The 14,670-nt window shown below is 44.9% G+C and overlaps 1 protein-coding gene and 1 long non-coding RNA gene across 2 annotated transcripts in view; one reads left to right on the forward strand and one right to left on the reverse strand.

The window, feature by feature from the left end:
* Positions 1–112: 112 nt before the first annotated feature.
* On the forward strand, positions 113–13,087 carry LOC127687039 (uncharacterized). Its single transcript, XR_007978314.1, has 3 exons — positions 113–533; positions 9,386–9,597; positions 11,579–13,087. It is a non-coding gene; the product is annotated as an uncharacterized LOC127687039 (long non-coding RNA).
* Tdp1 (tyrosyl-DNA phosphodiesterase 1) overlaps positions 7,826–14,670 on the reverse strand; it is a 74,394-nt gene continuing 67,549 nt past the window's right edge. The window contains exon 16 of the mRNA XM_052185257.1: positions 7,826–8,135. Coding sequence (XP_052041217.1) covers positions 8,062–8,135 — 74 coding nt within the window. The 3' untranslated portion in view covers positions 7,826–8,061. The remainder of the gene's footprint in view (positions 8,136–14,670) is intronic.

Here is a 14,670-nt window from a genome sequence, read left to right on the forward strand (position 1 = left end):
TCCACCCGGCGCCCGCCTCTTGTCCTCAGGGCCAGTATCCTGCGCAGGTCTCCTAAGCCCGCGCTCGCCAGAACAACCTCATCAACAGCGATGCTTCCACCCGGGTGTGTAGATCCCTGGAGTGGTTGCTTAAGAGATAAGTCGAGAGCCTCGATGGTCTACGTGGGTCCCTCTGAGGCCAGAAGAGGGCGCTGCGTGCCCTCCAGACACCCCTGGTCCCCAGCAGTTTAGCCACAGGGGATCGAATATATCTGCATGAAGGATAGCCACCCACGAGCTAAACAAAATTTCTCCGCCTTTAGAGAGAGAGAGAGAGAGAGAGAGAGAGAGAGAGAGAGAGAGAGAGAGAGAGAGAGAGAGAGAGAGAGAGGTCCCAGGAGACCCACCCACGATACAGAAACAGAACTAGAAAAGCTTGCAGTTCTGCTGAATAGATGCAAATGATTTTGGTGAGAGTAACTTAACAGAGCGTTTATCTTGCATTGCATCTCCTGGAGAGAAGAACTTTAGCGGGTACTGAGTTCACACCCAGGGTGAGTAACCCAATTACCTTTACTAGTTTAAGAAAAATTTCAAGTACATCAAAATTGAATGAATTTTACAATGATGACACACCACCACCTAGGTTCTACAAGTGACAGTTTACCAGGCTTTCTTATATTTACCCGTTCCTTTCTAGTCACCAACCCACTCAGGATGCAGTTTGAATGGTTGTAGACATCCACACAGTTCCACTCCATCTCCAACCAGTATTGGCTATTATTAAGAGCCCCATACTCAGATTTTTGCTTTTGTGGTAAACATTGCGTACAATGACATACCATTAGGTGAGTTCTGACAAACTATCTTTGGGAGCCAAAGAATGGTGGTCTCCCCCACCCCCCTTATCATCTGAAAGCCACCAACTGATTAAAGCTCCCACAAATATCTTCCCATCAAATCCCTACCCACATTCCTGCAGGGGTAACCACTAGCCTGATTTCTTTTTCTACCATGGGATATTTCTCCTTTGTAGAACTTGGTTTTGCCTATTCAGGTCTCTGGACTCTTGAGAACCAGTTATGTGTCTTGTATAAAGTGTGTTTCTGAAGTGTACTGCCTGACATCATTTCAAAGCAGCTCTGCTAACCAACAACAGTGTAGTGTCCACATCCTATAGACACTCAACAGTGCCAGCCATTTTAGTTTTAAGCTCTCTTAAAACTTAAGCTTAAAGCAGGCACATAAACTTATCTCCTTGGGGTTTTGTGCTCCGTGGATACCTTGTATATGGGACTTTTGTAAATGGTTGGAATATTTTGCCCACTTAAAAGCTTGGTCTTGGGACTGGGAAGATGCCTGAGTCAGTAAAGTGCTCATTACACAGGCTGAGGACCAGAGTTCAGCTCCCCAACACACACATAAAAAGATGAACATAGTTGTGGACTTCCAAAATCCTAGTCCTCCTGGGCAGGTAGGGATAGGTGGAGCTGAGTGGCCACACCTCCCTAGCCAAATCAGTGAACTCCAGGTTCAGTGAGAGCCCCTCTGGTTTCCACATGCACACATGTGCACACAACACAACATACACACATGCACGCACACAAGACGGTCCCTATTATGGAAGTGCAGTGTTTTCATATCATCTGGATTACCAGTCCTCTCTTAGATGTGTATTTTGCAACTATTATTATTTTTCTTCTCTGGAATATCTACTCGTCAAAAAAAAAAAAAAAGTTTCCTGACAAAAGTTTTCAGTTTTGGTAAAGTCCAATTTCCCAGTCTGTAATGTTTGATACCCTTTGTACATTATATTATTGCTTTCAAGGTTGTATGCTGTTTGTCTCTCTTCTACTTTGTATGGCTGGTCTGTGTGGTATAGAGTTTATTTATTGTGCAAATGAGACAAGTGCATCCTATTGTCCAAAAGCATACTCACTTTTTCTAGTGGCATTTATTGAGAAGGAAAAGTAAGAATACATTTATTTCAGGAATCTTTTATTTTGTCCTATTTATCTAGTTGTTATGCCCATAAAAAGCATTTAAATGAATTTTATAGCTCTTGAAGTGAAGAAATGCAAAGTCTCCAACTTACCTCTTCTTTTTCAATATTTCTTTAGATGTAATAAATTGTTTCCATTTTAAAAAATCAAACAACTGTGGTTTTTAAGACAGACACTTTACACACAAGCACGGAAAAAGTCTGTTACCTTTATTAGAACTGTTTTAAATCTGTTTTGGGAAGAAGCGGTATTTCAATGATTCATGAATGAGTCTATCTCTGCATATATGTAGTTCTGCCTTGTTGTTAGAGTACAGGAATCTTGTATATCTTCTATGAATCTAACATAAAGATTTGTTTGTTCTCCTGATGGTATTGGGCATAGAAATTCAAATGTTTTATCTTTTTCAAGTTTGCTATTGCATTCCATGAACTTGCTGCATTCATCCTTTAGGAGTTCTATGTATGTAACTGTCATCTGAGGTGGAGGCTTACTTTAGCTTTTTTTAAAAAATCTTGTCTTATTGCAATGTCTTATAATAAGGTACAGAAGAGCCGGAAGCAGGTTATTTTCTTAAGCTCTGAAGAATCCTTTAGCTTGTTATTACAGATGCTGCAGGTTGTGGGATTGCCATAGATGATCTTGGTCCATAACATAAGATTAATATACAGAGAAAGCATTTGATAAAACTCAACAATCATCTCTGCTTTATTTGAAAGAAAAGAATGAACCTCAGAAAACTAGAAATAAAAATAAAGCCAGCAGTTGTCGATAGCTCCTTAGATAGAGGTGGAACTTTGAGCCCCATGCTGGGATTTTGGACAGCCTGGTCTTGTGCAAGTCTTGTGTATGTGGTCCCAGGCACTGGGAGTTCATGTGTGCAACTGTGTTGGCGTGTTAGGCAAATGCTATTTTATTATAGCCACGGTTCCTCTGGCTCTTACAATCTCCCTTCCCCCTCTTCTGTGGTAGGCTCCTGCTCCTTTTCACTAACAATTTCTTGTAAACCTTTTCCAATTAGTTTAGTGCTACCTGAACTATAAACTTTTTTTTGGAGGGGGGATGTAGTATTTTCATAATATTTTGCTAAAATATTTTTTCCTTTGGCTTGTGAATCATATAGAAATCTTCTGCTTATTTTTTGATTAAGAAACTTATTTCTAATTTATTTCATGTGTACTTAAGGGACTGTTTCAAACTTGTCTTAGTGAACACGCCAAATGCTCTTCTGCAGCGGTGGGTGTGCAGAGCTGTGACCGCTTCATTTTGGTAAAGGTATCTGAGTTCTTTTTAGCTCCTCTTCTCATTCTAATTAATCCTATGGGCAAAATAGGGGTCCTCAAAACCACTGCTATCATTGTGTCATGTCAAGCCTCCGGGGGCCACGAGGGCACACAGACATTTACTACAGCCTCTTCATGTTCTGTTTATGTGCAATGCCTGCAGACAGAGGACCCTCTGTGATACCAATCCAGTCAGGGCACCAGCACTGTTCCTCCACCTAACATTTGCATGTCATTTCCGACCCATTTGCTTTTAACCCATCACTCTCTTTATATATTTAGGTCCTTCCTCTCCTTTCTCCGTCTTTACTAACCATCAGCTAACTCACAGCTGCCTTGTCTCAGCCAAGCAGCACGCTGTCCTCAGCAGCTTCTAAAACCGAGTTTGGAGGCAAGCCTTGCCACAGACAAAAGCATCTGCTCAGGGTCCTGCGGCCACTGCAGCAGCTGCGACTCTTAATCTACCCATTTTCCTGAAGCCAGTGGGGGGTTCGGTAGCCTGGAAGTAGTGCTGTGGTACAGTGCTGGCTTCCAGGGGGCACTGATTTCCTTTTCTATGTTAGTTGCTAAATCACAAAGGCTCACAAAGAAACAGAAGTTGCCTGGTGCTTACGAGGGACAAGACAAGACAGAATCCTCCTGACTTCGATGGAGTTCTTGTCACTCTGCTCAGGGTTCCTTTCCATCCATTCGTCCATCCATTCGTCCGTCTGTCCATCTATCTATCCTTATGATCCTCTAGCTATTAGCCCTACTTTACAGACAAGAACAGAGGGATGTGGGCATTAGGGGACCTGTCTAAGGTCACATAGCTTGAGGGACAGAGCTAGACAATTTTAATGAGTCTCCAGGGCCTTAAAGCTCATAGGTGTCAATTCAGTTCTCAGTCCTTAACTGGGGTAACTGTTTATTCAGGGTGGGTGAACTAGCAAAGCTAGAAAGGAATACATTTTACATTGGACTCCTGCAAACACTCAGCGATGTAAAACAAACAAACAAACAAACAAAAAACACCAAACAAAACCTAGCCCACGCTGTCTGCACTAGATACAAGTATTCTTCACTCCATCTTACCCAGAAGTGCTGCTGGCTGTGACCCACTGACTTGATTAACAGGGATTTCCTGATTCACCGTGAGTTGTCATCCTTAGTTTGAAAAATTAGTTCTAGCACATTCAGGTTACACAGATCATCTATTTATGCAGTGTTTCAGAAAACTGGATTTTAGAGCACATCCTACAAGCTTGTGTACAGTTTGAGGAGCAGGCACTGGAAGGGCCCTCCGTGTCAACACTGCTCCCACCTGGAATCCACACCATGTTTTCCATCTGTCTCTGGCAATCTTTCCTGCTCCTTTCTTCCCTACCAGGGCCACCACTGTGTGTGTGTGTGTGTGTGTGTGTGTATGTGTGTGTGTATGTGTGTGTGTGTTGTGAGAGGTGTGTGTGGTGCGTGTGTGGTGTGTGCATGTGTGTGTGAGGGATGTGTGTGGTATGTGTGTGTGTGTAGTGTGTGCAAGTGTGTGGTATGTGTGTGTGTGTGCATGTATGTGTGGGGTGTGTGTGTGTGTGAGGGATGTGTGTGGTGTGTGTGTGTGTAGTGTGTGCATGTGTGTGGTATGTGTGTGTGTGCATGTATGTGTGGGGTGTGTGTGTGTGTGGTATGTGTGGTGGTCTGGGTTATATGCTCCTGTGTGTGTGTGTGGTGTGTGTGTTGGTATGTGGTATGTGTATGTGTGTGTATGTGTGTGTGTGTTGGTATGTGGTATGTGGTATGTGTATGTGTGTGTGTTTGTGGTGGTGGTCTGGGTTATATGCTCCTGTGTGTGTGTGTGTGTGTGTGGTGTGTGTTGGTATGTGGTATGTGTATGTGTGTATGTGTGTGTGTTCGTGGTGGTGGTCTGGGTTATACGCTCCTCAATTCACAGAGTATACTTGTGGCTCAAGTTGGCCCACTGGGGCATCCAGGCCTCTGGCTGGAGCTGTCTGGGAAATAGTTTATTTTTTTTTCTGGATTGGCTACCTGCAGGAAGATGGGATTCTGGGCTAATCTCAGCCTACAAGTGGGGAGAGCTTTTGTGAATGATGGGCAGATTCTTGGGAGCAAAGCTGAGCTGGACACAGTCTGTACTGTATTCTGGAGCCTCCGGCCTCAGCATCCCACTGAATCTCAGCTGAAGTCTCTCTCAACTCTCAAGACTCATTACCCCCATTTCTGTAACTATGGAAGCATCCTGACTGATGTCTCCTTCCATTAAAATATTGAAAAAAGGTTACAGAATGGCAAATGACTATAAAGACTTCTAAATTATAGCAAAGTCAATTATCTGAACACAATCAGCATTCAGTTGTCAGGATGATTTCTAAAGAACCTAAGAACAGACAGCCAAGCAAGGCACATACTGTGACATCATCTGTGTCCTTGGGCACAGAAAGAGACATGTGCTGACTTGGCCAAGTCAGATCCAGCACCAGGGAGGAGGCACAGCTGTGGCTCACTAGCTAGCTGGGTGACCTTGAACCTTGTATGCCCCTCTAACACTGAGACTCAATCCTACCTGAATGCAGACAAGTCAGCTATAATCGCATGGACCACAATGAACGCCTTCCAGCCTCCAGTTCTCCTATGCATTCCATCCCAGGTATCTTCTTACTTGTGAGTATTGCAAACAAGAGTTTGGCCCAAATACCTCCCACTTAACAAACAGCAAGAGCTCTTTGAAACCGTCCCTACTCTGCCCCCTCCCCCAACTTGTGTTTTGGCCGGTTTCAGTAGAGCTTTTCACTGCCCAAAGGGAAGGGCTGCTTTCATGAATTAGCTGGGTTGCGTGGAGCTGGACCACTTCCAACACTGTAAAGCACAGGATCCAGATTACACTGCGACTTCAAAAGCTTTCACCTCCATTTGCATGCCACTGTCTGTTAGGAAGTATCCCGGTACCTAATTTCCTGACTGCCTCTTGCTCTCTCTCCAGCATCTGGCATCCGGTCTAATTTTTGCTACACTGTACTTTGCTCTAGTCTAGAAACAGCAGGCTTGAGTCAGAGACTATAACAGAATAAACTCCACACTCAACCAGAGAGGAGCCTGCTCCGCAGGAAGCTAGCCTGGCCTACCTTAGTCAGACAGCCACTCAGGCCTGCATACTAATGTGGCATTCAGTATTTGGGTTTACGTGCTTCTGTATGGGTTGTATGCTATTACAGTGGGTGGAAGCACATGGCCCTGTATCTACAGCTACATCTTGTGTATATGAAACTCACCCCTGGCCGGACATGGAACACCTGCCAGTGACCGCCTGGCCATAGGACAGGGCATGGGAACTACATTGTCTGGGTTCAAATCCTAGCAGTCTGGGTTCAAATCCTAGCAATGTGATTCTGGATGAATAATCTGCTTAGTTTTCTGCTTACAAATGAGAATCAGAGAGCCTCTTGGATAGGGTCATTAGAAGACTGGATGAAACACAGGTGACAGTTTTGTGAAGACAGAGCTTGGGGACCAGTGGGCACACTGGGCTCAGTGATGACCACCTGTTCCATGCTAGGTCACTATAGGCATTTCCAGAGCAAATGGCTTATGTGTGAACCCTATATGAGCAATGCATCTAAATCACAGTTGACAGGAATATAAAGAGAAATGGTAGTTAAGTATAGCTTCCCATGAGTCAAAATAAAGCCTTATTGAAAAGACAAAACAATGGTAGTTCCTAGTATTGTCTTGTCTGAGTTATTGCTTAAAACAAGCAAGCTACTAGGATGATTTCCAAAGACTTTACTGTAATTAGATCTTACTTATGCATAACATACTTTTAGCATACAATCAGTAGGGATTTAGACTCATCCCTATACTATAGTTGAGCTATACTATTCCTGTTAGTGACTGAGTTCTTCTGTAGACTTATATTACTTTGCAATTTGTGTTTATCCACCAATATAACTGCTGCCCTATTAATATAAATAAAGAACATCTGTGCACACCTTCATTTTGAGGTATTCCCAAGTTCTTTGAGTTCTTAGTGATGGGATTATAGGGCAATTCTCTGGTAATGAAAGTCAAAGGCTCTCTCCAAACTAAAGTGCTGCAGGGTTTAGGAGCATGGGTGCCCTTGCAGAGGACTGGGGTTCAGTTCCCAGCAGCCACATCAGGCAGCCCACAGCCTCCTGTAACTCCACCTCCAAGGGCTCTAATGCCCTCTTCTGGCCTCCCAGGATACCCTCACACATGTGACAGACTTATAGAGACACAAAAATAAAAGCTAAACCTCCTAGATCATTCAGAAATGGTCTCATAATCATTATGAATACTTAAAAGTTACCATAGACAATCAGCTTTTTGCAGAGGAAATTTTTTTTAAGATTTATTTATTATTATATGTAAGTACACTGTAGCTGTCTTTAGACACACCAGAAGAAGGTGTTGGATCTCATTACAGATGGTTGTAAGCTACCATGTGGTTGCTGGGAATTGAACTCAGGACCTTCAGAAGAACAGTCAGTGCTCTTAACTGCTGAGCCATCTCTCCAGCCCCAGGATTGGTAATTTCATTCCAGGCCTGTACACATTTTTAAATACTTTGAAATTTAATAGCTTGATTTTAAGGACATATAAAAGTGAATTAAGAAAACAGCACCTCTTCTTTAATAAGAATGTTGACAAGGATCATCAGACACACAGCCAAGGTCCACTGCTGCGGGGGTCTTGTAGGGTGCAGGACTTTAGGGGAGGTGAATGCTCGGTACAGACAAGAACACCCCATGCCTTACACTCCAACGTCACAGCACTTCACCGGCGTCTCAGGAGGGCACCCACATGTTGCCGTGTGTGTCAGGTGCTTTGACATACGGAATGTTCCAAATCCATGGCCGATCTGGGGAGGCAGCACATCACAGCACATTTATTTGGACTATCATAGAATGCATCTATTTGCCTACTGGGGTCAAAGTGTTTGGTGCTCAGTCTCTGAGTTGTGAAGAATATTTTCCAAATCAGCCCCCCATCCCCCATGATACTGTCTGCAGACAATAGCTTTTGTAAAAATTCATGTTAGAGCTGAGGTTAGATGAGCATGGGGAACAGGCTAGGAAAAAGCGAATTCAAGCCATGTAGCATGTCAGACATATCACCCAACACATGGCTCCCCTCATGTTCACAAGTGCACTGTGCATGTGGGATGTGGAGGCCAGGGTTACAGGTTCACACCACCATGGTTCCTCTCTCTGTGTGGTTGTGGGATCTGAGCAGGTCCCATGCTTGCACAGCGTTACCCACTGAGCCATCCCTGGCCTTTCTCTTCTCTTAGGAAGCCTGACGAACACACGGCAGCAGCTGGCGCGTTTCTGCTCTCAGCGGCTCACACGTAACCAAGAATCCTTGGGTCATATTCCCGGAGTGTTTTTGTTATATTGTTATATTAAAGGTTAATGATCAACAAGACAAGGAGATCTCTATAAATGACTGAAGACTAATGCCACAGAAGCAACAGGCCTGGGCCTGTCCTCTGCCAAGAAGGCCTGTGAAGGCTCCTAGCACAATGAGGATGTTCACTAACTGGGGCTTCTCTCCCTCCCTCCCTGTCTGTCTCTCTCACACACACACATTGGGGTGCATATACACATGGGCTTGAGTTGACATTAGAAATCTTCCAGTCATTCTCCACTTTATTCATGGAGTCAGGGTCCTCAATTGAACCTAGAGCTCGCCAACACAGCTAGCCTGATTGGCCAGCTTACTGTGGCAATCCCACCATCCTCTGACCACTGGAATGACAAGTGAGCCACCATGCCCACCTGTTATTTATATGGGACTCAAACTCTAGTCGCCATACTTGTGTAACCACTGCTTAAGCCACTAATAACTCATCTCCCCGTCTTGTCAAGCTGTTCTTACAACACATTGCTATGGGTAGAGTGGAACCATTTCAAAAGAACCATGAGAGTGGTAGGGTGCAGATAATCCCAGGTTAAAAGGAGTCCCCATCACTGCCTCTGTAAGTATTACAGACGATGGACTTTTAAGGCCACAGTGCTTATTGTAAACAGGTTTCCTGAGTTGTAAGGATGGCCAGGCAGTGACCCAGCCCTTCACATTTGACTCTGGTAATCTTTCCCCATCTTTTAGGAAGTGACGGTAACTCAGCAGGCAGTGTGTCTGGAGTGACCTCAGAGCAATCATGCCCACAGCCACACAGAAGAATCTGAAGGAGTTCCAAAGATGGCAACAAATGATCTTAACATCCCTGCTGCCTCTGGCCTTGAAAGCATGGAACACACCCTTTTTTGTTGACCAACCAAGCTTGATGGAGCCTGGTAACCCCAGGGCCTGTTTTCCAGGTTTGTTTTCCAAAAAGACTGTGGGCCTAGGAGCTAATGGCCTTGGTCGTGACTTCCACCCTCTGTGTGTGTGTCCAGTTTTGTTCCTTTAGAGGCACCGCCTTCCGTACCTGGATCTGTTATGTACCCATCTTTCCCATGTCTTGCTCTGTGGGGTGACATTGCTCCGCTTCCTTCAGCGGAGGCCACCTTGATTCTTGCTGTGTGTACTTCACGACGATGCCTAGCACAGGGCAGACTTACTAACCAGCCAGTAACCTCAAGATCAGTACTGTGTTTATTCCTGTCCCTCACCCTCAGGCAGCAGGGACCAGGCAAAGACCTGGGAAGCTCCCTGTTGGCCAATCTCTGAAGCTCTGCTTTATAAATGAGCAGAGTGCCAGCACTCTTGGGTGGATTATTTCCCAGGCTGGCTGACAGGTCTGTCACCTCTTGGAGAGACAGAAAAACAGTCACAGGGAGAAGAAGGTGGCCGTGACACTACTGTACCTGTGCCCCTGACTACTGGGAATACACATTGAACACTCACTGGCTTGGAGGAAATCTGTTTCAAAGCCACCCTCTTAAACTCTCTAAAGGCCTCTCAAAAGAGAGCCTGCTTTGTAGTCTCTATTCACACACACATCCGGAAGAGCTACCGAGTGTAGACTAGATGCCAGGGAATTTACTAGGTGCTGCACACAGGAGGGAGGTGTGCCAGACCTGCCAGCCTCACTGAGGAGACTTACACTCCAGAGTGGAAGGCAGAAAAGCAGGCGCCATAGGTAGCCGGTACCGTGCCTATGGTTGCTTCCCTAGTGGTTTGGGAAGAGCTTCTCTAGACAGCCTGTTGGAGTAAGATCTTTCTAGGCCCCAGACCAGAAAGCTTGCCTCACTAGCTCTGGGCTGGGTCAAGCAATGCACATTTGGACCAAGTTCTAAAGCTGATCCCAACCCAGTAAGAGTTTAGGATCCAAGGTAAAGAAAATCAAATATTGTCTCTCCCTTCCCCTGAAATATAGTAGAACAGCAAAGGGGCGTGGCCAGGTCTTCAGTTAGGTAGAAAAAAGAGATCAGGAAGATAAAGAAGAAGGCAGCTCTGCTGGCTAGTAACGAGGAAGCCTATGCTAAGGTTGGATGCATCTGGAAGACTAGGGACAACAGTCTGCAGGTTCAATACCTGTGTGTTTCTACGTCATCTCCCTTTGGCTGCTTAGGGACTCTGCTAATTCCAAACTTAGCTCTCTCTGGAGTGGTCATCCATGTTTATGTTAAGTATGGAAGGTGGAGCCAGTCTGCTCGTGCAGCCTTATCCAACCAAGGTAACCCGAGTGTCCCAGGTCCCTCATCTGGAAAGTGGGATTTGCACTGCAGCAGTCCTGGGGCCGGGGGAGGGTTATGAAAATACAGTGAATAGATTCATGTCACAAGTTTGCACCAGCTCCTGTGCACTAGAGGTACTAGAGCAATGTCGTACACTGTGGTAATCATTATTATCGTCATCTCTCAGGGACGACGAGTATCTGTGTCCCATGTGCTATGAAGGCTCTGACAAGGCTTACAACAATCAGACAAGTCCAGTAAGCCACACACCCCTGTCTGCCAGGTGATTGGCTCTTTTCTTTGCTCCTTTAAGGACTGGCCCAGGATTAAGGGCCTATAACTGTGACTGCCAGGCCCAAACCCTTACAAGTACACTTCCCACTCCCCACTGAGTACAGGGAGACTCACTTTAAAGGACTGCTTCTTAGGTCAGAGTTCCCCAGCAGAGACAGCCTGGGTTGTGTGTGTGGGAGGGGTGGGTAAAGAGAGGCACTCAAGAGTGCTCCAGTGACATCTATTTCAGCCAACCCTGGAAACCAGGTGTACAAAGACAATCCAAGCTGAAACACGAGGGGGAGTTCTAAAACATGGTCCTCTGCTTTAGAAAACTTAGCAGAACTGCAATGGCTTATAAGGGCAGCATCGTTGTTAATGGAGCCTCCTCTACTGTCTCCTTTAGGGAACCACTGATCTGGGAGTGTCTACACCGGAACAGGATACTGCCTGGTGGGAGGAAGAACAACTCACTTCACTGAAAACCAAGCATTTATTTCAAGGGACCTAGATCAACTGTATGGTTTTTTCAACAATAATTTCCTTAAGATTCCTCACCACAAATGCTTTAGAAGCTGAGCTGGTAGTTTACTGCCTTCTGGTCATGCTATGAAACAAATGCAGACCTCATTAAAGGAGGAAACCAAAATTCTAAAGAGCTGGGCATCACAGCACATGCTTTTAATCTTGGAGGCAGGCAGAAATTGGTGAGTTCCAGGTCAGCCTGGTCTACATAGCCAGATCCAGGCCTGCCAGCACTACATAGTGATTTAAAAAAACTCATTCTAAAATTTTTCTTCTAGATGCCTCATTAAAACATTCCTCATTTCTCAAGATTTTCCTTTTGGAAAAATAGGCCTTTAAAAGTAAAACATACCAATTTTAAGTAACTTCAATCTCTCTCTCTCTCTCTCTCTCTCTCTCTCTCTCTCTCTCTCTCTCTCTCTCTCAAGTATTTGGAAAGGCCAACTGAATCAACTTCCCATCTCCCTCAGAAAAATAACTTCTTTATCAGTTTGGACTTCATAATTTAGTGATAGTTGTATCTGGTCTAGGCTGAGGTTATTCTGATATTATCTGAACACAAGGAACTATTCTAAGCTAATCAACAACATCTGTACCATTTGGGACCAGTGATTCTGCAATGGCTTAGAGGATTCTGTGTACTATGCATGTGCTCAGTCTGAATTTGGTATCTCAGGTGCCAAGCAGGCTGTCAGACCTCTTCTACTGAATCTTCTACTGAATAAACCTGTAGTTTATTATCCTTTCCCAACCATTTAAATTAATATATACACACACATATATATGTATGTATGTTTATATGTATGTATGTATGTATGTATGTACGTATGTATGCATATGTATTCTGCCTATGAGAGATTACAAGTAACTTGGTAGACACTGACTAGATCATCCATTTGTGACAGGACCAGTGAGTACTTTGGTGAGTCTCTTGGCAAAAGTGCACATGGAAAAGAAACTGCTGGGCAAACCCAGCATAGGATGCTTCTCGTGGATTACAAAGTAAGTAGCCTGTGCTCTGCAAAGAGTGAATGTCAGGAAACACAGGGCCATGGACCTGCCTGCATTGATGGAGGCTACAGGCAGGGTAAAGGAGTGCAGCACATGACCCAGGCTCTCTCTTTTGCTGTTAGAAGTGTGAACTTATTCTGCACAGGAAAGCAGACTCCATACAAACTGCTGGCCCTGACAGTGACACCAGCTTAAGGAAGAAAATGCTTTTATTTAGTGGGGAAAGCTATTATAGCTTTAAATTTCAAATAGCTTGGAAAAATGTGTGAGGAAGGATGCAAAATGACACAGTACTGGCTCACTGAACACAGTACTGGCTCACTGAACTCAGGTGAGAGGCGCAAGGGGATTCTTGTGTGATTCTTACAAAATACTATATATGGATAACCTTGTATAATTTTTTAAATAGACAGGGACAGTAGAGCGCAGATGAGTGGAGGGTGACGTCACTGTAATGGAGAAGAGAGGGAGGGGGAGGCAAGGGGGACAGGTCCAAGTCTGACAAAACTACAGGGAGTTATTCATAAGTCTACTTAAGAGTACATACACCTATGTACATATGTGTGTAACACACAGTTAAAACACACACACACACACACACACACACACACACACACACACACAGTTTAAATGGAGCTACCTAACACAGGGTGCTAGATAATATTCCTTCCAGGAGCCACAGACTGTCTAACAAAAACCCCAGTGCCACACAAGGAACACCATCCTTTGAACTGCTGGTCATGGGGTCCGAGTGACAGCCGAAACGATACAGGTAACGGCTAGTAAGGGAGCAAGGAGGGTAGAATCAGTTTTTTCCAGGGACAAGCCCCCTGGAGAGATTCTTAATCCTAAGTGGTCATCTTTAAATGTAATGTACATCTAGGCAACACTAACTAGGTGCAGCGGGTGGGCGGGATAATAATACAGAAGAGGTCATGATTCAGGGGGTTTAGAGGGTTTAGAGGGGCGTGGGAAGAGACTGAGGGGAAGGTGGAGGGGTGGAGTGATGTGAATACAGTGCATTTAAGTATGAAATTCCAAACACAACAAAACAAGCTATTCTCAGAACCTAACGCGTGCCTTTGAAGCTCTGCACGCTAACCCACTTTGTAAATTCCACGTGTGCTCACTCTCACCACTGGGCTTCCTTATCTTCTTCTTCCTTTGCTTTGTTCCTTCCAGTGCCAAGGATCTAGTGCCGGGGTCTCATGCACACACTCTAACACTGAGCCACATCCCGGATTTCAACACATATCAGGTCAGAATATGACAGGCTTTATAGTAAGGCTCTAACCTTACTATAATTTACTCTTTTAATATAGGATACAAAGAATATCTGCTAAAAAAAAAAAAAAAAAAAAAAAAGGAGAGATGCCCTTAGCATCAGTACAGGATCTGTTTCACATTCTCTTCAAACTCAAGGTTATCAACTGGAAAAACTGAACTACCATGTTCACGTAAGGGGCTGGTGATCTTGTTCCCAAAGAGACGATGGGCTCCCTTCACACACATGCCTGCCAGCGCGTGATAGTCTACACTGCTGGTGGGAATGTAAACTAGCCCAGACACTACTCCTGGGGGATTTCCACAGGGACTCCAAGGTAACACACACAGACACACACAGACAGACAGACAGACAGACACACACACACACACACACACACACACCACGGCACTGCAGCAGTACTCACAGTGGCTCAGTCACGGAGCCAACCTGGGGTCTAACACCATGGAATGGGAGAGCATTACGTGTGCGCGCGCGCGCGCGCGTGTGTGTGTGTGTGTGTGTGTGTGTGTGTGTGTGTGTGTGTGTCTGTGTATATATAATAGAAAACACTCACAAACAAGAATGCAGCTATGCTGACTGTAGGCAGGGGATGCAAGTGGATGGAGGGACCCCAACTGAGAGAATCGAGCTCGTCTCAGAAAGACGAGCACGTGCTTTCATTTAGCACCTAGCTG

This window comes from Apodemus sylvaticus, chromosome 6 (assembly GCF_947179515.1).
Source record: "Apodemus sylvaticus chromosome 6, mApoSyl1.1, whole genome shotgun sequence".
Classification (NCBI taxonomy): domain Eukaryota; kingdom Metazoa; phylum Chordata; class Mammalia; order Rodentia; family Muridae; genus Apodemus; species Apodemus sylvaticus.